This window comes from Sus scrofa, chromosome 17 (assembly GCF_054392235.1).
Source record: "Sus scrofa isolate SSC_HxYL_T2T_F1_AM1 chromosome 17, Sscrofa_HxYL_maternal_Yorkshire_Landrace_v2.0, whole genome shotgun sequence".
NCBI lineage: Eukaryota > Metazoa > Chordata > Mammalia > Artiodactyla > Suidae > Sus > Sus scrofa.
In genome coordinates this window covers 12,329,353-12,356,549 of record NC_139399.1, presented here as the reverse complement: position 1 = coordinate 12,356,549, position 27,197 = coordinate 12,329,353, and the positions used below count along the sequence as shown (strand labels likewise).

Here is a 27,197-nt window from a genome sequence, read left to right as displayed (position 1 = left end):
CTTTTTATGGCCGCTACTGTGGCATATGGAAGTTCCCAGGCTAGGGGTCGAATCAGAGCTGCAGCTGCCAGCCTACACTCTCAGCAGCTGCCACAGCCTGTGGCAACACCAGACCCTTATCCCACTGACTGAAGCCAGGGATCGAACCTGCATCCTCACAGAGACAACTTCAGGTCCTTAACCCCCTGAACTACAATGGGAACTCTTCAAAAACAGATTTAAACTTGGCTTTGCATAGCTACCTTGTTAAACGTAGAGTAGGTATGGCCTTTGTCTGGTTATTCACAAATCATCTTTCTTTGAGTATAAAATAAAGGTGCTATTATAAAAGGTTTCTCACTGAAAATGTTCCGAGAGCATATTTCTAAATGCAAACAAGAAAAGTAATTTAAGCTGTTTTTATCCAATCATGATTAAGAAAATGTGCATGTATTTTTTAAAATTTCTGGAAAGGACTTTATATAAATGTGAATGATTACGAATTAGATCTATACAAAAATTTCAATAACCCCAAGAAAGTAAAAACATCATTTTGTTCAAAAGGTTATGAATTCAAATGTAGGAAAAGCAAGGTGGTAAAAGAGCTGATAGTACTGGCTTTTCCTAATAAGCACATGTCAAGGCAGAAATGTCCCAAACCGTGCAACAGACACAAGGAAACAGAAACCCCCTAATGCCCCACCCCAACTCCATTTCAGATTACAAAGCACCTGGTATAACATACTAGACTTCAGTGATTTCATATTAAAAACATTATAAATATACATTTCTTAAAGAAGCTATAGAAAACACTATACATATAAAATTTCTATGTATTTTAAAAGTTTAAAACCTAAAATTTTTGTATAAGCATACCTATCGATAGAAAACATTTTTTTCTCCCATCAGTTGGGTTTTTTTAAATCCTAGACAACAGTATCTTTCCCAAAGACCCTCATAAACCCAACTGACTTATACACTGACATCTGAAATACATGCACACACACACACACACACACACATGTATACACTTACACATACATAAGAACCCATATTTGAGTTTTCACAGAAAAAAAGCATAGTCACAGACAGGGCATCTTTTCATAGACATTTGTGTTTGCAAAGTGTTTCACGATGGAAAAATAATTGTTAACTAAATTCTGCTCCTAAATAAACACAGTGGGCATAATAGTTTTAGCTGCCTGTCATGTTCTTAACACATTTCTTGATATTGTTACAGTAAAAGGTTTAATATTCACATATGAAATTCTTCATGTTCCCTAAGTGGAGGGCCTACTCTAGATTGATTACAGAATAAAAAGGCTTCTGAGTAATGGCAATAACAGCAAGGCTTATGACTAGGCCCACGTGCTTACGGAAACACTCTACCTCATGCAGAGCCAACTCTTCCTCTCCAGGAAAACATGCAGCTTGACAGAATTCTGTCAAGCAATTTGACCACATGTACCCTGGAACCTGTGGAATGTAAATGCTGAGTTCTATGTCAGGGGTGCTGCAACACTAGCAGCCAGAAACCCAGGCTTCCTACCCTCTTGTTGGATATTTAATCACAGTAAACCCTCAATTAGACAAGACAATCATAAGTTGCTTTTTTTTTTTTTTTTTTTTGGTCTTTTTGTAGCTACACCTGCAGCATATGGAAGTTCCCAGGCTAGGGGTCGAATTGAAGCTGCAGCTGAGGCCTAAGCCACAGCCACTGCAACAGTGGATACGAGCCATATCTGAGAACTTGCAGCAAAGCTGGATCCTTATCCCACTGAATGAGGCCAGGGATCGAACCTACATCCTCACAGAGAGAGGGTCGGGTCCTTCATGTGCTGAACTACAATGGGAACTCCACATAAACTTGCTTTTTAATTATAGCAATAAAATGATCTCTTGGAAGTACTGTCACGAAATAAAGGTCTTCCTTGCCCTTGGATTAAGGTGGTCACCTGGGCTTGAGAATGTTTATCCTGGAAATGTAAACCATACAAAGATAACTGTTTAGCTTCTAGTCTCATCTAGTGAACCATATAATTATTTGTAAGAAAAATAATTCATGAGAAGTAAAACACACTGCAGACAGTCCATGTTGGAGAACCCTATAAAGTAAAATATAGTAATTACAAAAGCTTACATTTAAAAACATTATTTACTCATACAAATGTTATTGCGTTTATACGGCTTTTAATTCAATTTGGTTGATTTTTTAGCTTGATGTTTTAAGTAATCATGTATTTTACCATAATATTCTATTCCCCAACCACTGATGGGTTTTTGTAGAATATTGCAGCTTGTGTTAATAGCTTTAGTGTGGTCATTTAAAAATAAGTGAAATTAGAAGTTCTAAACGATTTATGGGATGGAGGAAGAAAAATATTCCTAAATGTTTCCAAATTTGAGGCAAATTTGACTCAAACTCCTCAAATTGGGTTAAATGCCCTTTAATATCTGAATAGGCACTTTAAAATCAGAACAGGGTAATTTTCTTGTACCCCTTCCATTTTTCCTCTTTTGCGTAAAGATAGCATTTACTACTGGGTTAGAAAAAAAACCCTGAACTGTGATTATTTATTAAGTAAGGGGAAAAGGTATGAATCATTCTGCCGATTGTGCCATCTGAGAGACTCTACTGGCTGAATTATATGCAACTTTCTTTTTTCCTTTTTGGCCATGCCCATGGCATGTGGAAGTTTCCCGGTCAAGGACTGAACTGCGCCACAGCAGTGACCCAAGCCGCTACAGTGACAATGCCAGATCCTTAATCTGCTGCACCACAAGAGAACTCTTTAAGTGATTTTTCAAACACGGAGGCTTGGGATCTCCCTATCCAAGCATGTATCTACTCTGATCTTCAAAAATGTCCTCATCTTTGCCACCTATACAGGCTTCCTGGCCACGGAGACCACCTTCATCTTCCAGCACAAAGGGAGCCAGTGGACCACACTACCTGTCTCAAGCCCCCGACTGAAGTGGGGTGAGGGGAGGGAGTGGCAGGTGAAAGGCCTCGTATTTAAAGACTACTGTTCTCAAAGAAGACAGCACGCTGTTCAAAGGGGTGCCTGCCATCTGGGTATGCATAGGCTGCTCGTGCCCTGTGCAGTACTGCAGACACGAACACTCCTACTGGCTAAAATTTTCACACACTGTCATACCTCACAGAGAGAAATCTGCACTAAACCCACTGCTGGAGTTTACAAGGTACAGAAAAGGCTCTTTCCCTATCCCCTCCTCCAATTCCAGACCCATGACGGACCCCAGGATGGGCAAATGCATTTTTAGCAGGTTCTAACTCAACATTAATAAAGCCTAACAAGGAAAAGCAACAGTCATTACCCCAACCATGCCCGGCACATACAAAATACCTCCATTTCAGTACGTGCAGTATATGCTACCAATTAAGGACAACACTGGAAAAATGCAAGGGGATAACAGCAAAACACCAACAACTTGTAACACTGACAGTCCCCAAGATACACAAACACACATACACACACTCCCACACTCCCGCTATTTGGGGCTACTTGTCACTGAGGAGAGAGCTCAGGAGGGTCCCCGGATGCACAGTTCAGCATCTGAGGTGGTGCTGTCCAGGTGAGGAAGTATAAATTAGGGTGAACTGTGTCTGCAGCAAACCCATGACAACCTAGTGTGACGATGACATGCCGTCACGGTTCACTCCACGTAGGATGTGTACATTTAGACTGTGGACCAGCGCGGCCCCTGCAGGCACTAGCATTCGCTCGTCTTTTCATGGAATATGAAAGGTAAACTCAGGTGTCTTTGGTGATGGTCATTTGCTTGAATGGCAGATTTTTCTTCGGCCGCTGTATGAACGTTGTTTGAATGAGTATCTTCATCCTCATCCTCATCCTGTGAATTACCCTCCAGGCTGTGTCTGATGCCATAAGCGAAGTATATCAGGAAACCTTTCAGAGAAGAAAAAAAAAAAAATCAATATTTTAGGTGTGTCAGAAAAATGACTGGGAGTTCCCATTGAGGTTCAGCAGAAATGAACCCAACTAATATCCATGAGGACACAGGTTTGATCTCCGGCTTTGTTCAGTGGGTTAAGGATCCAGCATTGTCCTGAGCTGTGGGGTAGGTCCCAGACATGGCTTGGTTGGATCTGGCATCTGCCGTGGCTATGGTGTAGGTCAGCAGCTATAGCTCCAACTCAACCCCTAGCCTGGGAACTTTCATATGTCCTGGGTATGGCCCTAAAAAATTGAAGAAAGCAAAGAAAGCAACAAAGCAAGCAAGCAAGCAAGCAAGAGACTGTTTGTATGTGGGAAATGTAAGAACTTAATAGGGCCTTTTACCTTTTCGTCCTGTGCTATTTTTAGAAGGATGGAATGCAAGCAAGGGATAGCCCATAAAAGGTTCCTGACAAACGTTTTTCCAGTAGAATGTGCTTCTTCATTTTTAACAAACCAGTCCTTTTTTTTAGCGGTTAACATGCCATCTTTACATGCGTCTTTTTCCCCAAAAATGTTTTTCAGATGATTATAGAGAAAAATTATATTTACTTTCTCAAAACTCAACACTACACTTTAAGCAAAAGGATATGTGGGGAAAAGTCTCAAATACATTCCAAATACAAGTGGTGGCTTGTCAGGGTCACAGTCAAATATTTGGAAACCTTGTCCTATGGGAACAGGGAATATGAATGTGCCTTACACATTCCTATCGCCAGGAGAGGACAAATAACTGTGTACAAAGCTGTTTTATTGGGGACCAGAGGGAAATGTTTTAAGCATTCTCACAAGACAGTTCATTACTTGTATGTAGGCATTCTGATGTATTTTAACAACATTTTAAAAACTGGTTGAGAGTTTGGGTTGATGTGAAATGCATTATAATTTTCCCAGGACAAATACTGGCAAATAGACTACCAATTAGTATTTTGGCATGTCTACCAATTAGGAATGATTCTGTTTCCTCTCATCTCCTCAGAGGTTTGAAGATCCAGAATCCCTGTCCTCAAATACAGGTATGGCTGTCACCATTTTACAATGAAACTGGGACCCAGAAGCAGGGATGTAACATGGCCTAGGTCACACGGCTAATAAACGGCAGGGATGGACTCAAATACAGAGAGTCTGGCGTAGTTCATGCTCTTCCCCAAGATCAGGTACATTAAACCAGACTGAGTTATGATTTGAGGAAGGAAAGAGTGACTCGTGGAAAGGCAGGAAGCGTGGATGAGCGTTCCACCAGATTACAAAGAGGTTCTTCTGGACTCAGACAGGAGAGGGAGCCCTATGGTCCTGTGCCCTGGGGATTTGGGCTCGGCTTCCTGGAAGCATCTGAGGAGATGGAGGTGGTGGGATCCCAAAGGCATGGCTTTGTGGTACATCCTGGAGGGCACGGCCAACCGACAAGTGATTCCTGGTAGGATCCTGGCCCTGATGCAACAGAGCCACCTACCAGAAGTGGTCACAGTTACAGAGAGAATACCCTAGTGTAACCTGTGTAGATGGATAACCTTTGACCCAAAGCAGTACCATCCCAACTCTTTGGCACAGTGTCAGATCCCCAAAATATGGGTAAAACTACTTAGGTTAAACCGCCCATCAACTCAAGTGGTTTGGTGGCTTGAGATCGAAATTAAATTAATTTACAGCTGAAGCAAACACATACTCTCACAAAAGTGAATGAGATTCATTATTTATTGTTTGTCTTTTTAGGGCTGCACCCACAGCATATGGAGGTTCCCAGGCTAGGGGTCCAATCAGAGCTGTAGCTGCCGGTCTACGCCACAATCACAGCAACACAGGATCCCGGCCGAGTCTGCTACAGCTCACGGCAATGCTGGATCTTTAACCCACTGAGCGAGGCCAGGGATTGAACCCGCAACGTCTTGGTTACTAGTCGGGTTTGTTAACCACTGAGCCACGACGGGAACTCCCAAACTATTGCATTTAGAATGGATAAGCAATGAGGTCCTAGTGTATAGCATGGGGAACTATACCCAGTCTCTTGGGACAGACCACGATGGAATATGAGAAAAAGAATGTATATACATGACTGGGTCACTATGCTGTACAGCAGAAACTAACTCAACACTGTAAATAAACTATACCATAATAAAAAAAAATACATTTAGAAAAAAAGCTATCTGGAAATGTAAACACTCAGATGTCCTAAAAAGTGAGAAAGGAAGAAGCGGAAAAAAGCCTTTATTTCTAGGAAGTGGGAATGAATGAATGCATTACTCTAATCACAGTGCACTGATACAGAGAGCCCATGTTCAGAAAGTGCAAACATGAAAAGACCTACCAAGTGCCATCCAAATGCTAAATCGGATCCAGGTATCTGCACTCAACTGGACCATCAGGTAAATGTTCACCAGGATGCTGAAGGCTGGCAAAAATGGTAAGAATGGAACCTAAGGGGGAGAAATATCTTCTTAAATATACGCAAATTCTAAAAGCACATTCCCCAAATTATTTTGATGTGGTGGCAACTAATTTAACATACCTACCTTTACACCGTGTCAGTTTATATTCTTCCAAAAAGAACAACCTGAATAAAACCCATTCCCCTAGAGAGTACTGCAAAGAGTGCTGTATTTTATATTGTTTACTGCAGCCCAAAGCAACAGAAGGTTTATCCAGCCTGCTAACACCTGCATTGTCACCAAGATGCAACTGGTTTCTTGGGTGTAGTTTAGGGTTTACTGGTTTATTTCAGAAATCAAGAGGGCGTGCCTCTGGAACTCTGGCTACCTATGGTATCTCAGAAGACACTTCTAGGAAGCCCTCTTCATGCTGAATCCTCTTAGTTCAAATGGGACAGGATAATTTCACTTGCAGGGGAAGGGCTTTTGGTGGAAATGACTTGAGAGGGTACTAAATTTCTAAAATAAAATACTCAACTCGTTCTTCTGCTACTTTAGAGTACTGGACGAGAAATTTGCCTAATATTATACAAAATCATGTCATAGGAGCATATTCAAGTTTTTGGAAAGGGCAGTAAGACAGCCAATGCAGGGAGAATATTAAAGACAAAAAGGAACATCTCAAAGAACTGTGACACTTTTGTTCATTGGTTGATGTCATCAGAGGGCTTTTTTTTAAGAAACAATTCATAAAAACTAATGTACAAGATAAAATGTGCATAATATTTAGGATTTCTCATCCTCATGACACATACCATAAAGGCTACTTTTTGCTGATTTTGGGGCTGCCTCCAAATGGTGAGCACGACGGCAACGCAGAGAACAAGAAACAGCACAAGAAGAGCAAGGCTCCACGCTTCCAGCCTGGCAATAGCATGGACTCCATACGTGGTCAAAATACTCAGGCCCAGAATGAGAAATGCTGCAAAAGTGACATGTTCGTAAGACAAGATGAGCACACACCCTTCACTCAGAAGCCTCAGTTCAGAGGGTCCATTTTGAAAAGATAGCAAGTTCTTTATATATCCACTCTGCCAAGTACTAAGATTCTCCCTTTCTGTTCCAAGAAGAAATGGCTGATTGCCCTGGTTAAGAAGCACTGTCTCGTCCTTAAACATCAACCTCCCCTCTGGTGCTGCCGCCTTGCTTTTCCACTCATTTGCCACTATCTCTGATGACAGTGCACAGATTGATGGGATCTTGTCCGGGGTGGCTCTTTCTTTTCTTGTCAAATGGGGAAAACAAGCCTGTTCAGGTTCAGCTGGGCTATATACTGTTAATGAAAACAAATAATATCTGATTTGCATTTTGCTTCCTATTTCAGAGAAGAACATGACTGCCCAGCCACCCTGTCTCTGACCACCGAGTCAGCACTGGGGTCCCTCCTATGTGCTCTCAGAGAAACTGGTACTTCCCTCAGCTTGCCAGCAACAACCTTGTTCTGTACAGCCCAGGGAGAGCAAGGACCATCTCCCGCTCTTCCAAGTACCTGGTAGAGTTCCCGGCACACTGACGATGCCCAATAAATGTTGCTGAAAATACAAATGATTACATAGCTGTGGGGAGCAAACAGGCTTTGCTCTAATGCCTCTTGTGTCCTTTGGTCCCAGTTCAGTTACTGGCAGGTGTACTTTGCTTCACACAGGAAGTGCCCTCACAGCTGACGAAATATACCAATTTTGTACTTCTGCCACTTTCACCTTGGGGAAGGTCTTTCTTTTTCAATTACCAAGATATGATTGATTTCTCCTGATAATGTAGAGGGGAGCTCAATGAGTGACCTGTCAGGTACAATTTCAGGACTCAGGGTGGTGCTAACATGCTCTTTCATCCTCCTTCACATCATACCTGCTCCACCTGCATACCTCCGCCAGGTCTGCAGGGTCTTTATACAGTCTGTGCTGAAAGGGACTTACCAAGAAATCCCACCAGGAAACTCACAAGAGAAGCCGACTGTTTTGTGGGCAGAAGTGAGGGGCTGAAGAAGGCTCGCAGGCTGAAGCCCCGTTCTGGCAGCACAGTGACCTGGGACTTGCTTTTGGAGGCAGCGCTGGCACACGATCCCAGAGCTTCTTTCTCAGGACAGTATTTGGGTTGCTCATAAGATAATCCTGGCTGGTACCTGTACCCAAATAAAGGTGTGTCTTTATTCTCAAACAAGCACTTGCGCCAAATGAAATGAGCACCTAAAACCCTAAGGGGGACGTTTCCATTCACAGCTTGTGCAAAGCGTGCTGAGCCAGGCTGCACACCTGCTCCGTAACATCTCTGTGGCAACTCTGGATTTTCTCCAATAGCCACTTAATTGGAAAGTTATGTAGATTAGATGCAGAAGAGAGTTACATTTTTTGTTTCCTTTTTGGCCACACCTGCAGCATGTGCAAGTTCCCAGGCTGGGGATCAAACACGTGCCACAGCAGTGACAATGCCGGATCCTTAACCCATTGAGCCACCAGGGAACTCTGAGAGCTACATTTTAAAGCAAGGCAATTGTGACGACAAGATGATTATTTGGAAATATCTATGTCCAAAGGAGATGCAGTTCACGAAGCAGCACAGAAACCCTGGTTAAACATTAGCTACAGAATAACATACAGTCCTCAGGTGGGCGTTGGAAGGCCTTTGCCTCAATACAACCTGCCTCTGTGGCCTCAACCCCCTCTGCTGTCCTAGTGTAACTCAGACGAATGCACCCAACCACTTCCCAGCCTTCTCCTTTATTATCGTTCCCCTTCCTCTTCAGCTGGTGTCAAGGTATCAGCCTGCTTCACCTCCTCATATCTGTCCAGTCTCCCCAAGATGTCTCTTTTCCCTCTGAACAGCCTTTGTTTAAATTTAAAAGTAACATGTGTCCCCCATTTAATGAAGAAATACACTCACTGAGAAAAAAATACACAAAAGTACAAAGAAGAAAATTAAAATTATCCATAACACCACCACTCAGTGATAATCACTGCTAGCATTTTGACACAATTATCAATCAGGGACAAGTGCATATGTGTGTGTATGTGTATATACAAAAACCATCTCTTCATGTAAATTCATTACTATTTAAATAAATTCAGATGTTACATATAACTTGGCATCTGGAAATTGATACATTTCTCCATACAATTAAATATTTTATTTGCTGTAGAAAAATCCACTACCCTCATTTATATAACTATTCTACTTTTTTAAAATTAAAGTGTAGTTGAGTTACATGTTATATTAGTCTCTGGTGTACAGCAAAGTGATTTAGTTGGGGTGTGTGTGTGTGTGTGTACAGCCAAGTGATTTAGTTATATATGTATGTGTGTGTATATGTGTGTATTCTTCTTCAAATTATTCTCCATTATGGTTTATTACAGGATATTGACTATAGCTCCCTGTACTGTACAGTAGGATCTTGTTGTTTATCTATTTTGTTAACAATTCTACTATTGATACAGAGCCTAGTTCAATATTTTCACTATTGTAAATTACCTTTTCCATGAACATCCTTTGCATATATCCATGTGTACCTCTTGGATTAAATCTTTAGTATAAAACTTAGCAGTTGAATCACTGGGAGTAAAAAGATAATATTCTTACGTGTTTTTATATATTATGCGAACTTGCGGACATAGATTAGGCCAATCTATTGGTAATTATCAAATGACCAAAATCAAACTGTATTTGATACTTTGCTTAAGGACCAAGTATGCAAGTTACACTTGGTATAGATGATTTTCTGTCTATGGCCTCTCACTTCTGCGAGACAACTAGCTCCTTGCAAATAAAACCAGTGAGGCCTCATTTTCTTTATTCCCTAAGCCTTTGCTCCCTGTGACACATGCCCTTCAGAACCACCTGGCAAAGAGGACAACTCACCTGAGGATGAGAACACAGGCCGCGACCAGAGAGTAGGCCAGAAGGGTGCCAATGGACATCATGTCCACGAGAGCCTTCAGGTCAAACAGAAATGCCATCACAGCTATTGAGGAAAGAGGGAATGGTGAAGAAAATGGCCTGTGATAAATTTCCACACAGTTGATACTGCTCAAGTCAAGGACAAAGGATAGGCATTTTTCCGTTTTAGTACCAATAAGTCGATCAAGTACAGAAAGCATACTTCTCACAGTTAATAAGATGTTCTTTAGGTCATGCAAACTGCGAATAAAACTTCAAACACCCTCAGCTCTCTATCAAGTACAAAACACATCTACTCTGGTGTGGCTCAGTGGTAATGAATCTGACTAGTATCCATGAGGGTTCAAACCCTGGCCTTTCTCAGTGGGTTAAGGATCCAGTGTTGCTGTGACCCCTGGTGTAGGTTGCAGACATGGCTCAGATATACTGCTGTTGTGGTTGTGGTATAGGCCAGCAGCTGCAGTTCTGTCTTCAACCCCAGCCTGGGAACTTCCCTATGCCATGGGTGTGGCCCTAAAAGACAAAAGAAAAAAAAATCTACTCTGATCACTTAAAAATATTGACCTGACAAAGAGTGAAAATTTTATATGACAGAATACTGTCCTTTGATGTTTCAGAAGCAAAACATTGCTAGGAAATATTGGCTGGCTCCTTTTTTAAAAATCCATAAAAGAAGTCAAACAGGAGTGCTTTTGTTATAGCTGTTATACAATCAATTTTAATTTCCACCTGCATTTCGAGTTATTTCTTATACAAAATAGAATAGTGCCAAACTAAATAATGTCTCTGATTGCAGGAAAATTCTGCTGATTAAAACCACACACTCTAGGAAGACTGACTAAATTTGAGAGATCATCTGTGCTCTCCACTCAAAGCTCAATAATGTTAAGAGGCAAAGAATACTTTATATAGTTGAATAATTAACTTGAACTTAACTATTTTTTCCTCCATTGAAACATCAAAATAGGGATAACATGGACTTGAATTTACCAAAAAGTTGTGCCTATCACAGTAAGCAGAAAACACCACCTTCCACTCCTGTGGTGTTCCTGACATCTCAGCAAGCTTTGTATCTCTATAATTCCAAGTTATCTTCAATTCAATAATCCTATGAAATGGGGGAAATTGTTTAGGTTTAGCTACACAGTCCAGAATTTGACTGTTTTTGAACAAAACCCTAGCTATTTCACTCGATTTGCCCTAATAAATAGGATCATTGTCCTCTTTTTTATAGACGGGCTAACTTAGCACGGTTATAACTACTAGGTAGAAGCTGGGTTCCAGGTAAATCAACATGCCCATTCACCTTCTATGAGACCACATTGCTTCTTTAAATACACCTTACGCCTTACTTTGAAAAATCGCCATTGCTAGTGGACTATCATGTTAGATTAAAATCTCATTATGTTTGTAAGAATCACAGATAACCAAATCAAAGGAACCAAAACAAAAGAAAGTGAAACATTATCCATACAAGCTTTCTGATCTATGTTTAAAACAAGCAAAGTAAGATGTAGGGACTATAAAATAACAAAAATGTTACTATTTTAGAGCGTTAAAAATGCTACCATTGTCTTCTTTTAACTGTTAATTCTAGTATCTTACTATGTTGCCAAATTAAATTCTTCCTAAAAGAAGAAGGACACATTTTTCAAAATTTTGAATATACAATAGAGAATTAATCAGCAAGATTTTACTGGAAAAATAAAAACTTTTATGGACTAAATAAAATGTTATCCATTGTTAAGATTTATGACCTATCTTTAATATCATAATGTACTGTTTAATCATAAGTCGGGCCTTAAACTGTCTAGTGCAACGAACCTTATTTTATGGGGACAGGAATCTAGGCACTGAGAAAATGAATGATTCGACCTCCCAACATACATCTAATAAAGTGCCTAATTAATTAGAAAACATTTATGAAGTAAAATTGTTTTGGCAAAATTATACTTTCTGACTCTGAAAGGACCCTGTTTCATACATAATTAAGCTGCAGTCTTCTCTAACCTAACTTCCCAAGGCTTAGGAACTTCAACAAAATTATCATTTTTAGTTTGAATTTCTACTATCAAGAGTATCGATCATTTTATCTATAAAGCTTGCTAAAGTCCTTCTCGTGCTCCCTGTATCTGGGCCTTTTATTCTCTCAATCTGCAGATATCTTTGAAAATTTCTGCATGGAGTAAGAATTTGACCAAAAGCATTTTACATGGATATTATGACATGCCAAAAAGGAGGCATCTGGAGTTTTGTTGTTGTTTTTAAACATGAGTTAATACCAAAACTGTTCAAAGGAAAAATAGATTCTTAGTGGGGTTTATTTAGAGATAGGTGTTAGCAACTTTTAGAGAACCATGGTGGCCCAGGAGGTGGGGACAGCCACCATACTGTGTGGGGATGACAATGGCCAAGTATAAATTATTTTTTGACATTTCTTATATTTAATTAAGAATAGGTAAACATACATTATCTTTTCAAAAACCCTATGGTGCTTTATAATAGTCAACTTAAATCTTAAAGACAAAAAAGAAAACACTGAAACATTATTTTTAAACCAATAACTCAAAAGTTAAAAAATCATTCTTAAATTAATATTTTATGTGTTAATAATATAATATTATGTCCTCATTCATCAATCTGAAAAGCATTTATACCTGATATATAGTGAGGAACCCCTGCAACCCTTTACACATTTGTTAGAAGCCCCAAAGGTTAAAATAATGAAAGAAGAAAAAAATCCCAAAGGGTCAAAAGTTATGAGTTTCAGTAGACCACCGCCACCACAATTTCCAGATAGAATCTCAATGTTCACACCCAAATTTATCAGTGATTTTGTTCTTAACTTACATGCACAGCAAGCAGACCCTCTTTTTAAGTCCATGCATGCGCAAAAACACTCAAGTCCAATGGTGAAGAATCCTATGTTTGTAAAGCTTACCAGAAATGACCCCTGCAGTCAAGGTGGCAGCTACTGGTGACTGCCTCTTACTCACTCTGGCAAGAAATCTAAACAGTAAGCCATCCCGGGCCATGGCAAACAGAATTCGGGGTAAAGGAAACATAGAGCCCAGAAGACTAGAACAGAAAAATTCATAATCCACATGTGAGTTATCACAAATATTATTCTAGATGGGTATATACAGGTAAAGACTGGACACACTAAAGTACAGAACCTATGCTAAAAAAAAATTCAAAATAGAAAACATTCACCAAAAGAAGCTACTGATCTTTACATATATCCAAATAGAAAAGCACCTCATTTCCCATTTTCCCCCCAGAATCCTTGATGAAGAAAGATCCCCCTTTGTGTAATAAAAGTCAACTCTCTCTCACCTGCCACCGCACCCGATGATAAAGTAGCAATTACCGGTGTCTTCGTTTTGGAATTGATTTGAGCTAGACATTTGAAAAGCAACCCATCCTCCGCCATAGCATAGATTACACGAGGCATTGGGAAAATGGATCCAAGAAGACTGAATAAAAAGCAAACACATGCAGTATGGCAAACACATTCATGCAAGATTACATCCCAGAACTGAAATTAAGAAATTGCACAAAATTCAGCATCACCACAGTGATTATGAAGTCTTGTTATTTTAAAAATGTTTTTCAATTAGGCATTTAAGAATATCTGCCAATTAATCAGGGTGCTATTTATTATTCTCTTACAGATATTTGTCCAGCACAATTATCAGACTAAAACTATTGCAAATAATTTGTGCAGGCCCATGATTACTAATGAATTAAAACTAAGTAATTAAGACTTAAACAAAACCAATTATGTCATTAAGACATTTTTTTAAACTCAGAAAATAAAATTCATAAATTGATGTGTAATTAAGAGAAGATTGACTTTATATCAGTCTCTTCACTTATTCAATAATTACACATTTTCATATTTATTTTACCATTATTTTCCCTCACATAGCATGATCTTTGATCAAAGTAGTAATCATTCTCAGCATCATAAGATAATTAAGACAGAAAAAAGCAAAAAAAAAAATTAACTCACTATAAATTTAGTACATAGAAGTAGCCGCAATTAAACATTAGTAACAGCAGTGAGGTTTAAGAAAATGATTGTTTGCTTTAGATGTTCTGAATTATGTGTTTACTGGTTGTATCTTTCCATATATGAATTAGTTGTAAAGTAACCATTTAAGAGAAAATAAGAAAAATATTTTATTTTTAAAAATTCACCTTCTTTATCTTTTAATAAAGCTAGGTTGAGCTTGACCACAAGAAGATTTTTGTTCATCTCTCTTCTAAGACCATGGTGCAAGGTATCTTCACAGTGTAGATTTTTGAAACTATTTGAAACTATTCAGAATAAACCTCAGCACTGACTGAGAAACCAATGGGGGTAATTTAGAAGTTGCTGCTTAATATTATCTTGAATATTAAGGGATTTTGAAAGGGATTTTGAGGAGAAAAAAAGCTAGGCTGATGAATTACATAAAAAGATTTCTCTTTCCAATTTCAACTTTTAGAAAATTATTTTCACTTCAAAAAATTAGTAATCAAGCAGAAATTAATTTTCTCTTTGTAAGAATGCTTTACAGGATAGCATGGTATAAAACTCAAATGAAGTATCTTATGAACACACGTTAATTCAAAATATCAAGTTATAAAATATTAAAATAAGCACCTACTAAAAATCTGAATACTTGAGATTCAACTATTCTTTTCCACTATTAATTTGAGAACAGTATTTTCCATTTCTAGATCAAGTTCACTCTGATCAGTACTAATGAAAAAGTCTCAGTGTTTCATAATAAAAAGCACATCATACTTAACAATGCCACAGCATATAGCTTCCACTCACACAGAATTGATATCATTTTAAAAGACAGAAGAAAATGTCAAGCCTGCACATAATATCTCAAGGATTTGTAGCACTACAATTAACACCAAAGCCAGCAGGGAAACATACTAGTATAAGCACTGTGAAGTTTTACAAGACATACTTAGACACACATATGTATGAAATAAATGAAATACGTATGTGTGTATAAGTGCCATATATACACACACACACACATATATATATCTCCATGGAAGCTTGGACCATCACTATCTTGGAAAACTTACTTTTACCTGATGGGGGAAAATTTTTTATCACTTAAGATTTTGATATGGCAATTCTGGGTGAACTATTCAGAGCATACACTTCATATTATGTACCTCCAATTAGGATTATTTTTAAAACATACGAAAGCAATTCTTTAGACTTTGCAGTAACCCAGACAGCCCTGCCCCAAAGGCAATGCAACATACCTTGTTGACAAAGCACAGAGGGAGCCTGCTGCAACGACATACTTGGCAGGACCCCATCCAACGTACTCAAATGCTACAGGAAGTGGGCTTTTCTCATCAAGGAGGTAGTATGGCATCATAAGGGTCAAAGCTGCCGAGACCCCAAAATAGGCCATAAAGCAAACAAGCAGAGAAGTCACAATTCCGATAGGAATGGCTTTCTGAGGATTCCGGACTTCTTCGCCTAAGCCAACAAAAAGATTTGCATATTTAATAAAACATGAATTCTTTTTCTCCTTCACAGTAATTCTCCTCTGCTTCTGTCCCTTTTGTTTTCTCAGCTTGCTCCATCTATGCCACATGAAAGCATCTCTCCTCTTGAAGGTCCTTTACTATCACATAAAATCCCAAAGCCCAGAGGCAAGATGAGAAAGCAAGAAATTCTGCAAGCCAAGGTCATGTTTCCAGAAAAAACAAAACAAAACAAAATAAAACAAAAAACATGATATGCCAGCACTCTTAAATGTTTAGGGATAGAACAGCAGCCTTAATCCACTTAGAAGAGGATTCCTCTGCAGAGATTACACCCCATGGCATTCTTAGGCCCTTAATTATAAAGGCTTCTGTATATATGAAGATAAGCTTCTATTAAGTGCATTGATTGGTATTAAATTCTAGTTTCAATTAAAAAAAAAGAGTACACTCTGGATCTTTCTCATAAGATTTGGTATTTGAAATACCCAAAATATGGTCAATTATAAGTCCATGCAATAATATGAACCCAGAGGAAGCTCTTAGGGAGCGACTGTGGCATGATTATTTTGTTGTATAGGATATGGAGAAAAAAATGTATATATGTATATCACAATGCATTTTGTCCTATTAAAGAAGAAACAATTTAAGGGCATGATCATCATTTGTTATTCACTGTGATACCACTCCCAGACCAAAGGTAATTATGACTAAGATTTATAAAGTAATTGACAGCTTGCAAAGTATTTTTCGTAAAGTATTATATCTTAGGTAACCTTCATAAACATCTAAGGAGTAGGTTCTGCTCTCCTGATTTTACCAATATGGAAACCAAGGCTCAGAGTTCTACTAACTTTGCTTTTTTACATAGTAGGTGTTACATCTGTGTCTGGAACCAGTCCCTATTACCTCGAATTCCACTCTCTTTCCTTGACCCTCTGTTGTCACCCATGGGTTCAAGGAACCCTTTTTCCTTCTAATAGAGCCAAGACTCTGCTCTTACCAGTTGTTGCAATGCAGTCAAATCCCACAAAGGCATAAAAGCAGGTTGCAGCCCCAGCCAAAGTTCCCGTAAAACCATAAGGCATAAAGCCACCAGCCCCGTAGATACTTGTTCCATTTTCAGAAGGGGGCTCTCTAAAGAAGAGAAGAAGCACATTGGAAAGTCATTTTCCTAGAAAACTGCTTCTTCAAGTGAATTGTCTCAAACTACCTCCTTGGAAAGTTATTGTGTTCACCAGCTCTTTGAAGCTACTGTTGTACACAGCTAAAAAAAGTAAATTCTGACTTTTTTTCATTCTGTCTTAGAGGATACGGTTGTGTTCCCAACAATGGTATGCTCTTGGATTACCAGCACTCAATTGGAGGCTGATCAATAGCATAAGCAGGAGGCTCAGATCCACTCTGGCTGGAACTCACAGTCAGGCAGGATTTTGAGAACAGAGACCACATATATGGGCCATGGTCTGAAATAAAGGCATGAAACTTTCTTTTCTCATGGACAGTAGGGTAGACTATGTATCTAAAAAATTTACTAAGACATCTGACACGGTGAAATAAAATCCTCCTAGGCTTGATTAATAATACTGAAGTTGAAACATGTTAAAAATTGTATAAAACCAGAGGATACTAAATGTCTGCCTTATCAGAATGACAACAAACAACATATGTAAAGAAAAACAAGTAAATGCACATCACTTCATATAATAGAGATTTTTGTAATCTTATTTATTTACACATAGGAATATTATGCTTAAATAAATCTTAGGATGAAACTTTTTGTATATAATAAACTTTTGAGATTATCTGGTCTAAAGTGAAATGCATAGACAATTCTGCTTATGCAACCAATAACATTCTCAAAAAAAAAGCCAGAAGGCCTGAAAATTACTACATGGTTGAAAGAATGCAATGGAACCAAAGAGTGTTCCCAAAGAAAGAACTAAAGGATGCATGGCTCAAAAATACTCATTGCTTTTTAGAGGCAAACCTTTGGGGGGAAAAAAAAACATTAGTCCAAGCAATGGTTAGGATCTCTCCTTGCTCTTCCCTTAAACCTGGAGCCAAGCTTGAGATTAAGAACCAGCAGCTGCAAGGCTTTAAATAGCTGCACAATGGTAAGCATACCTATGCATTCATGTTTGGGGGGAGCCTGGGAAGAACAGTCTCAAAATAGAACAGACCTTCAGAAAGTTCTCTGAAGTAGAAAGTTTGAGAACCACTGTTCTAGAGGAAAATGTAACATAAGACAAAAGCATGAAAAAAAAACAAAAAACAAAAAACAAAAAAACCCAAAACCTCAAAATAGGAGAGGAAAAAACCCAAATATTTCACCTGGCACTTGCTGATATATTTTTGAGAAACTCTTCACTAATTTTCCAGTTTGCCACGTTTCCTTTCACAAACCCAGCCACCATAACAAAGAGAAGGACCAGGATGTTAACAGCTGTGAAGACTTTATTCACCCAAGCAGACTCTTTAACTCCAAAAGACAAAAGACCTATGGGAGGAAAAAAGGGAGTATTTTAATTTTTAACCTAACCTTTAGGAAAAAGCAAGACCATTTGGAGACAGTTACAGGTTTTAGCATGTTATTCCACCAGTATTCATATATTTAACTGACATTTATCCCTTTTTATTGAGAGCTCTTACCTGTGAATAAAACCAACTTGATTTCAGAAGTCAGGCCATGCTCATAGCCAGGAGACCTCACACTCTCCAATAAACAGGTCAATTTAGTAACTTTGGCTATTATTACCCATGGGTAGGTGGAGGTAAAGTAACTTAATTTTAACGAAATGCTGTTCTAAAAAGTCATTTCAAGGTTCAGGGCTGCAAAATCTTAAGTAAAAGTTCAATCATATTGTCTGCCTCATAGTTACTGGATACATTAAACAAAGTAGCTCTTCAATTGTCATTCCAAAAGATATTTTGTAAATCGATTCTCATTTTAATAGTTTTATTTTTACACTGTGATTGTAAAAGTAATCAATTTTCTATTTAAATAATTTGAAGATACAGAAAAGAAAAGAAAAGGAAATAAAGATCAAATGTAATCTCCTCTCCTTAATTTAGCACACACACACACACAAGGACACACACATTTCCATGTCAACAAATACATATTCTCATTTTTATCAGCCACATCCTCTTCTGCTATGTGGAAACACTATGCTTTACTCCTATATTTATAGAAATCAGGTCACAGTTTCTTACAACTATACACAGTACTGAGATAATCATCCTTTTATAAATATCTTTTTACACTTCATAATTATTTCTCTACAATAATTTTCTATAAGGTAATACTGTATCAAGGGTATACACTTTATATAAGACTTTTGGTTCATATTGTCAAAACAATCTCCAGAAAGTCTGGCCCAATTTAAATGGTCCATTTTTTCCCATTAGGCTATTCCTATTCATATTGATTCATAATACATTTATTCAATAATACTATAAGCTCTCTGACTGTATATGTGTATGGCATGTTTTTCCCAATTTATCATGTACTTTTAATCTTAGTGTTGAGTATACATGTAAGAAAGTTTTAGAATATAAATTTTTCCTCTTCAGTTTCTACCTCTAGAAAGATTCTCCCTAATATTAACCCCCAAACATTCAACTTTGTTTCCGTCCAGTACTTTCAGGATTATATCTATCATATTTGTATCTTTAATCCATCTTGTATAAGACATGAATTATGGATCAAAGAAAGTTTACTTTTTACTATTTGGAAAATAATTGTGATGAAAGGCTTATATCACGTATGTTTTTGTTTCTTCCACATATTTATACCACCCATGGTCAAATAAGCAAAAATATCTAAGTAGAGATGAGAAAAGCTGAATTTCATCCTCCCACCTGCACAATTCCCAGAATTACACAGGAATATAACTGTACTAACAACATAAAGGAGAACTGTATGATCAGTGCAATTATTGATGCTGACTGATTCAGATTAGGAAACACTATGCAAATACAGACCTTGGAAACATCCACTATACATTACATCACCATACACTTTGGAAAATAACAAAGCCATCGCCATGCTCTATAAAACTTCCCCAATACCCCAAGTACACTGTCCATTCTGAGATCCCCACTTCCTCCCAGTAGATTAGAGGCCAATGACTACCTCATCTAAACGCTACATCTACTTCTCTTGCATCCAGCTTCAGTTGACAAGACATTTGGTATTACAATATGAAAAAAGACTATAGTAGGAGATTTTGGTCTTCAAAGTTTCTAAGAACAAAGTTATCCTGCTATCTTAACGTATATTTAAAGACATGATGGTCAATGAACATGAGACATAAGATGCAGGCCAAGGTTGGAGTCTTGCCGTGAAATTTAATGACTGGAACCGTGTCATAGCTACATGCTTCTCATTGTTTAGAGATTAAAGCTGAAGATTTAAGATCACCAAAACCATCCCTAAATAAAATGTGATGTAACTAATTTAATGTTAGCTAGGCTGTTGAGAAACCAAAACAAATAAACAAAACCTACCACCTGTTTGAAAACAATTGATGCAATTTTTCATGACATCAGAAGGAAAATGCCAAATGTTTCGGACCTATAAATTCTGTTCATGTGTATAACCCTACCTTCACATAAAACATTAAATTAATGGCTAATTTTTTAGAGTGTGTAGTTTTTTGAATTATATAATTATTTTTTTGCATTTTATTTTATTTTTTATTTCCCCAATACATTACTATTTTTTTTCTACTGTACAGCATGGTGATCCACAATGGAATACCACTCACCCATAAAAAAGAACAAAATAATGCCATTGGCAGCAACATGGATGGAACTAGAGACTCTCATACTGAGTGAAGTCAGAAAGAGAAAGACAGATACCATATAATTACATAATTTTATAAGGAAAAGTTTCATTTATAGAAAAACAGGAAGAAAGCAGCTAGAAATAAGGCTGGAGCGGAAAACAAGGGTGTGTATGGAAGTGGGAACAAACATGAACTTTATTCTTAGTGCAATCCTTGATGGATTTCAGTAAGAGTGCAAGGCAGGGATGACAATCAACATGGAAAAATGTTCAAATAAGTAAAACAAGTATAAAGGGACAGCAGGGATTAGCTACACCTACAAAATAAAATTGCCTGCCAGTTGCTATGCATCAAGCAAGAAGCCTGCACAACATAGACACTGACACCCCCATTTTATGGATGAGCAAACTGAGTCGTGCAAAGATTAAGTCACTCAGTGTTCCAAAGGCAGGAAGTAGGGGAGTAAACTGAAAACCTGGTCACTGACTCTAATTTCTCTGCCTTTCTAAACGGCTATGCCACAAAACTGATGAAAATGGGAAAACTCTAGTATCAAGTATGTTTGTCTATATGATGTCTACATTAAAAAACAACGTGGCTTGAACATACTTCCTTTTCAACCAGATGTCTATATTATATAGGCATAAATAGAAAGAATTTCTTCCAGAAACAGTATGCTTGCAAATATCCTTAATTGTAACTAATAAAATGAAATAATGCCAAAATTTTATGTTCTTCCTTTTTGAAACTGACATTCCTGCAAATCTCCAATTAATATTATAAAATTGATGTACCTTATCTGACTTAGTGCATTCCAGGTATTTATTCAGAAGTACTATTTCTACCATTCTATATAATTTAGATTTTTTTTTTTTCTTTTTAGGGCTGCACCTGTGGCATATGGAAGTTCCCAGACCAGGGGTCAATCTGGAGCTGCAGCTACTGGCTTATGCCGCAGCCAGAGGCAACAGATCCGAGCTGTATCTTCAATTTATGCCCCAACTTGGAGGCAATGCTGGGTACTTAACCCACTGAGAGAGTTCAGGGATCAAACCCACATCTTCATGGAAACTAGACGAGTTGGCTACTGCTGAGCCACAACAGGAACTCCTAGATTTATTTTTGAAACATACCTATTCCATAAGGTAAAATGTGATTTTAGCTAGTGACAAAGCCCACAGATCTCCAACAGCAGCTTATGTGTGTAAAGATGCTGTCTAGCCTTAGGAACTCAGGTGCCCAACTCAGTGCTAACCTATTTTCCTGAGACAACTAGTCCAACTCATCTGAGGGACAGGTAACTGGTTTTCTCACCTGCTAGAAGTAATATAAGACACACAGCAAAAAAGTCAGGATACTCTGCGAGGCCAGTGTAATTCATTTTGAAGTATGTCCTGAAAAACTGACCAATCTGTTTGTTAAGGAGTTCATCAAAGGTGCCACTCCATGCTCTTGCAACACTTGATGTACCTTCCAAAAGAGAATGATCAGAGAACATGAGGTCAGTGGGAGAAAATGAACATAGCATCTTCTGCTACTTGATTCTAGGATCAATATGGGTTAAATCAGACAGAAGTGAACATTTTTAATCACAGAAAATTATCTTCATAATTTTATAATTTCACAATATAGTTATCAAATGCTCAAGTCCATAACTGTGAAACCAGGTAACTTTAACCACATTAAGGAACTATCATTTTTTTGGGAGTTTCCACTGTGGCTCAGCAGTAACAAACCCAACTAGTATCCATGAGGAGGTTCCATCCCTGGCCTCGCTCACTGGGTCAAGGATCCGGCATTTCCATGAGCTGTGATGTAGGTCACAGATGTGGCTTGGATGCCAATTTTCTGTGGCTGTGGCGTAGACCGGCAGTTGTGGCTCTGATTTGACCCCTAGACTGGGAACTTCCATATGCCAAGGATGCCGCCTAAAAAGACAAAAAAACCCCCAAAAAAAACAACAACAACAAAAACTATCATTTTTTTAAGTTTTCAGGAGTTCCTGTCGTGGCTCAGTGGTAACAAACCTGACGAGTATCCTTGAGAACTCACGTCAATCCCTAGCCTCACTCAGTGGGTAAAGGATCCAACGTTACAGTGAGCAGCGGTGTAGGTGGCAGACGCCACTCGGATCTACAATTGCTATGGCTGTGGCATCCGCCAGCACGTGTGGCTTTTATTCCACCCCTAGCCTGGGAACTTCCATGTGCCATGGGTGTGGGCCTAAAAAAATTTTTTTTAATTTAAAAATTAAAAAAAGAACAGGTTTCAAAACACTAAGAGGTATATTCAGAGGAGAAGCAGAATTACCAAATTTTGCAATTAAAAGGAGACACTTTAGAAATGAGAAAAGTGAAACACATAGAGATTAAGTGCTGCACTAAGATGCTCTGTCACTCGTTAATGCTCACCTGCCATGAAACCCCAAGGCCTCCGCCTTAGGAGTGCTACTTCTACCATTCTACCAAATTATTGTTTTGTTTTGGAAACCCACCTATCACGTAAGATAAAATGAGATTCCAGCCAGTGATGAAGGCCCACAGTTCTCCGACAGTAACGTAAGTGTACAAATACGCGGACCCAGTCTTGGGAACTCGGGCTCCAAATTCAGCATAGCAAAGACCTGCCATCACGGAAGCCAGGGCAGCAATGAGGAAGGAAACCACGATACTGGGGCCAGAATCCGCCTTGGCAACCTCCCCAGCGAGGACGTAAACCCCAGCACCAAGAGTGCTTCCCACCCCCAAGGCAATGAGGTCCATGGTGGATAAGCATCGGCAGAGTTTGGAATCTTCTAGACTGTCTAGAGTGACGACTTTTCTCCGGATCAGACATCGGGCAAAAGACAGCGTTGCTCTGCAGGGAATCATTCTGAAGACAGGCACCTGAGGAAGAGAAGGGGGTGGTGGTTAAAGAATGATCTGGAATCATCGACTTTCTAATTATCCACCCTGCTTGTTGGCACAGCTGTGGCACCTGAATTGCTCTCCCTGTTGCCGTAGGCTGGCCCTGAGCCAAAGCTGTGATTTTCTCTGGGTTCACCTATGTGGGCTTTTATAGGGGACTGCCACAAAGGGCTTATTTGGGAAGTTAAAAAAAAAAAAAATAGGAGCCTTGGGTCGTTACAAAGATTTGCTATTTTTGTTTGTTGTTGCAATTTTTAAAGATAGAAATATATTCCAAGAGATGGTTTATTTGTCCTGGCAGTAAACAATAGGGGAAATCACCTCATCTTTTTCGTTCTCTTTCTCCCTCTCTTTTCTTCAATCATTCCTTGAACCCATATTTTTTAGGCCTTATTACATGCCAGGGACTGTGCTCATATTATGTCTAGAATGACGTGGAATATAGGCACGTCCTCTAGCTTGACCGGACCTGCAGTTTAGTTATTGCCTAAAAGCAGGTAAAAATGCCGTCATTACATAGTCTACAGCTTTATCAAATCTGTGTGAGCTCTGCTTTCATTGTTTCTACTGTGGAGCCACATTTAGAATAAAGAAACTCTCCCTTGAAACATGCTTGGTGTTTTCTAAATAAAACTGCTATTCAACTATACTTTAAATATGAATTTGTAATAAAACATACATGCTTATTTATATTTACTTGGTTTTTTTTTTGTTGTTGTTGTTGTTTGTTTTTTGGGTTTTGGTGGGGGGTGCACCCAAGGCATATGGAAGCTGCCAGGCTAGGAGTGGAATCAGAGCCACAGCTGCTGGCCTACACCACAGAGCAACTGAGGATCTGAGCCACGTCTGCGACCTATGCCACAGTTCACCACAATGCCAGATCCCCGACCCACTGAGCAAGGCCAAAGATCAAACCCATATCCTCATGGATACTAGTCAGATTCATTTCCGCTGTGCCCCAACAGGAACTCCTTTACTTGTTATTTCTAAATCCATGCCAAGTATGATAATGTTCTTTTTTAAATGGAATAATGTAGACAGAAAGTCTCATCCCCCATACCCTGCAGGCCCATCATCCTAAGACTGAAAAAAAGTGGTCAGGTTATAAAAGAAATCATGAATTTTAGTAAGCAAAATAAGTACACATGGGAGTTCCCGTCATGGCTCAGTGGTTAACAAATCCGACTATGAACATGAGGTTTTGGGTTTGATCCCTGGCCTCGCTCAGTGGGTTAAGGATCCGGCATTGCCATGAGCTGTGGTGTAGGTCACAGACGCGGCTCGGATCCTGCGTTGCTGTGGCTGTGGCTGTGGCTGTGGCTGTGGCTGTGGTGTAGGCCGGCAGCTATAGCTCTGATTAGACCCCAGCCTGGGAACCTCCATGTGCCGTGGGTGCAGTCCTAGAAAAGACAAAAAGACAAAAAGACAAAAAAAAAAAAAAAAGTACACATGTTACAGTAAAAAGTCTGAAGCAAAATACACCAACATATTAACAGTAATGATCTTTGGGTGGCAGGCTAATTTTTACTTCCACGTATTTCATGTAAAATGTGTTACATTGCTAATACGTGTTTCTAAAATCACCAATGAATATGTACAACTTATATGCAAAAAAAATATGAAAATTAAAAGGCCCTACATGGCCCTGTCTACAGATACGTATAACTCAGCAGGTTAGGAAATAACTTAGGAAGAGGGAAGTAGCAGTATTTGCACCTTCTTAGTCAATAAAATTAAATGTATTTAACTTTGAGAAGTTCAGAATCATGTTTACCACTCCTATTGCACAATGATCTACAAAGGCTGAATGTTATCCCTTCAATTTGATTATATTATCAATAAACTAAACTCATGAGAGCACAGCTTGACATGTTCTCTGAAGAACTTAGAGCATTCTATCCTACAAAATAAACCCTTGAACATTTCTTAACCTTAATCTCTAATAAAAGAACACTATCATTAAAACTTATTTAAAAATAACAAATAGGAGCTCCCTTCGTGGCTCAGAGGTTATGAAACCTGACTAGGATCCATGAGGATGTGGGTTCAATCCCTGGCCTCAATCAGTGGGTTAAGGATCCAGGATTGCCATGGTGTAGGTCGAAGACACGGCTCAGTCCCGCATTGCTGTGGCTGTGGGTAGGCCAGCAGCTGTAGCTCTGATTCGGCCCCTAGCCTGGGAACCTCCATATGCCATGAATGTGGCCCTAAGAACAGCACATAAATAAATAAATAAATAAATAAATAAAAATAAATTTTCTATACTGAATCTCAAGGATTTGTTTGCTCAAAGGAGAAAAACATTTCTGGGATACCAATAATTCAGTTTCCCATTAAACCTAATATATAAAGCTAACAACATTATTCACACATCACTAAACTTCAAGTCCTTAATGTTGAAAGCAGCTGATTCAAAGAATATAGAGAAAAAGCCTAAAGAAAAATGAAAATAGGTGAAAAGTTCTTTGACGGTAAAAATAAAGTTTTATACATCAATATTGCCACACCATCTGCGCCACAATGGCAAGCGTGGCACCTCACAAATACTTGCTGAAGATGACATCTCCAATTTTGCCACGTCAAAATCTATCGACACTTTCATAAATGAAATGTGTATCAATTTCTACCCCACCAAGCCCTTAAATGGCTTTTCTTGAAACATCTGGAAGATAAGGGAGGGAAGTGTTTTGCTTAAAAAAGAAGCAAAAGCTGGAGTTACACAAAGGCCTACTGAGGTGGGAGGAGGAGAACTTGAAGCTATTTACTAAATGCTGACCTTCAGTAACATGTAAGCATTTTTACACAACAGAGATGTGCAAAGATCAAGAATTAGGGATAACTGCCAACTGAAAAATGCTCTGAATTGAAGACCCACTGAATTTTAGTAATGATTTAAGATCATGTGAAAATGGGACTTGTTACTCTGATATACAGAATGAGGCATACCTATTAGTGGTTAACTAAATACAACACTCTCTTGGTAAAGGACTGATGAACCTCAAATGTTAAGAACAAAAAGCACAAATTTTACAACTATTGCAAAGGGATCTGAAAGGAAGCCAGACAAACTAAGAAGAAAGGAGTGATGAGATTGTGGGTGAGCTTCCCTTCATTTTTTAATCCCTTTTTTTATAATATGGTCACGATGTTGTTTTTGAAATTTCAAAACCCCCCAAACACAAAAGAGCATAAAATAAAAGAGGGAGTTCCCACTGTGGTGCAGCAGAAACGAATTCAACTATTATTTATGAGAATGAGGGTTCAGTCCCTGGCCTCGCTCAGTGGGTCGGGTATATGGTGTTGCCACGAGCTGTGGTGTAGGGTGCAGACACGGCTCAGATCCCGAGTTGCTGTGGCTGTGGTGTAGGCTGGCAGCTGCAGCTCAGATTCAGCCCCCAGCTTGGGAACTTCCTTTTGTTGCAGGTGCAGCCCTTAAAAAAAAAAAAAAAAAAAGAATAAGCAAGCCAACAAATAAACAAAGCTTCTTTGAAATAATAGCAGTGAAAACTTTTCTTAGTAACAGTTATCCCAAATGAATGAGTGACCTTCATCTTGTCAATATACAAGTAAAATTCATTCACTAAAGATTACATGGGAAGCAAAACTGTTTAAAGAAATGTATAGCTTTAATCAAATAAGATTTGAATGCTACTGCCTCTTTCCTATTAAAAATGGAAAGTATTTCATGTTCAGTTTTTGTTTTTTTTTTAT

The 27,197-nt window shown here is 38.7% G+C and overlaps 1 protein-coding gene across 1 annotated transcript; it reads right to left on the bottom strand.

Annotated features, from left to right (window-relative positions):
- Positions 1-2,652: 2,652 nt before the first annotated feature.
- On the bottom strand, positions 2,653-23,476 carry SLC7A2 (solute carrier family 7 member 2; the record flags this gene model as incomplete). Its single annotated transcript, NM_001110420.1, is given in 11 exon segments — positions 2,653-3,911; positions 6,265-6,373; positions 7,141-7,307; positions 8,302-8,507; positions 10,238-10,340; positions 13,218-13,354; positions 15,557-15,779; positions 16,791-16,924; positions 18,122-18,287; positions 21,895-22,050; positions 23,075-23,476. Coding segments are annotated over 11 exon segments (1,974 nt in total). The 3' UTR covers positions 2,653-3,714.
- Positions 23,477-27,197: the final 3,721 nt, after the last annotated feature.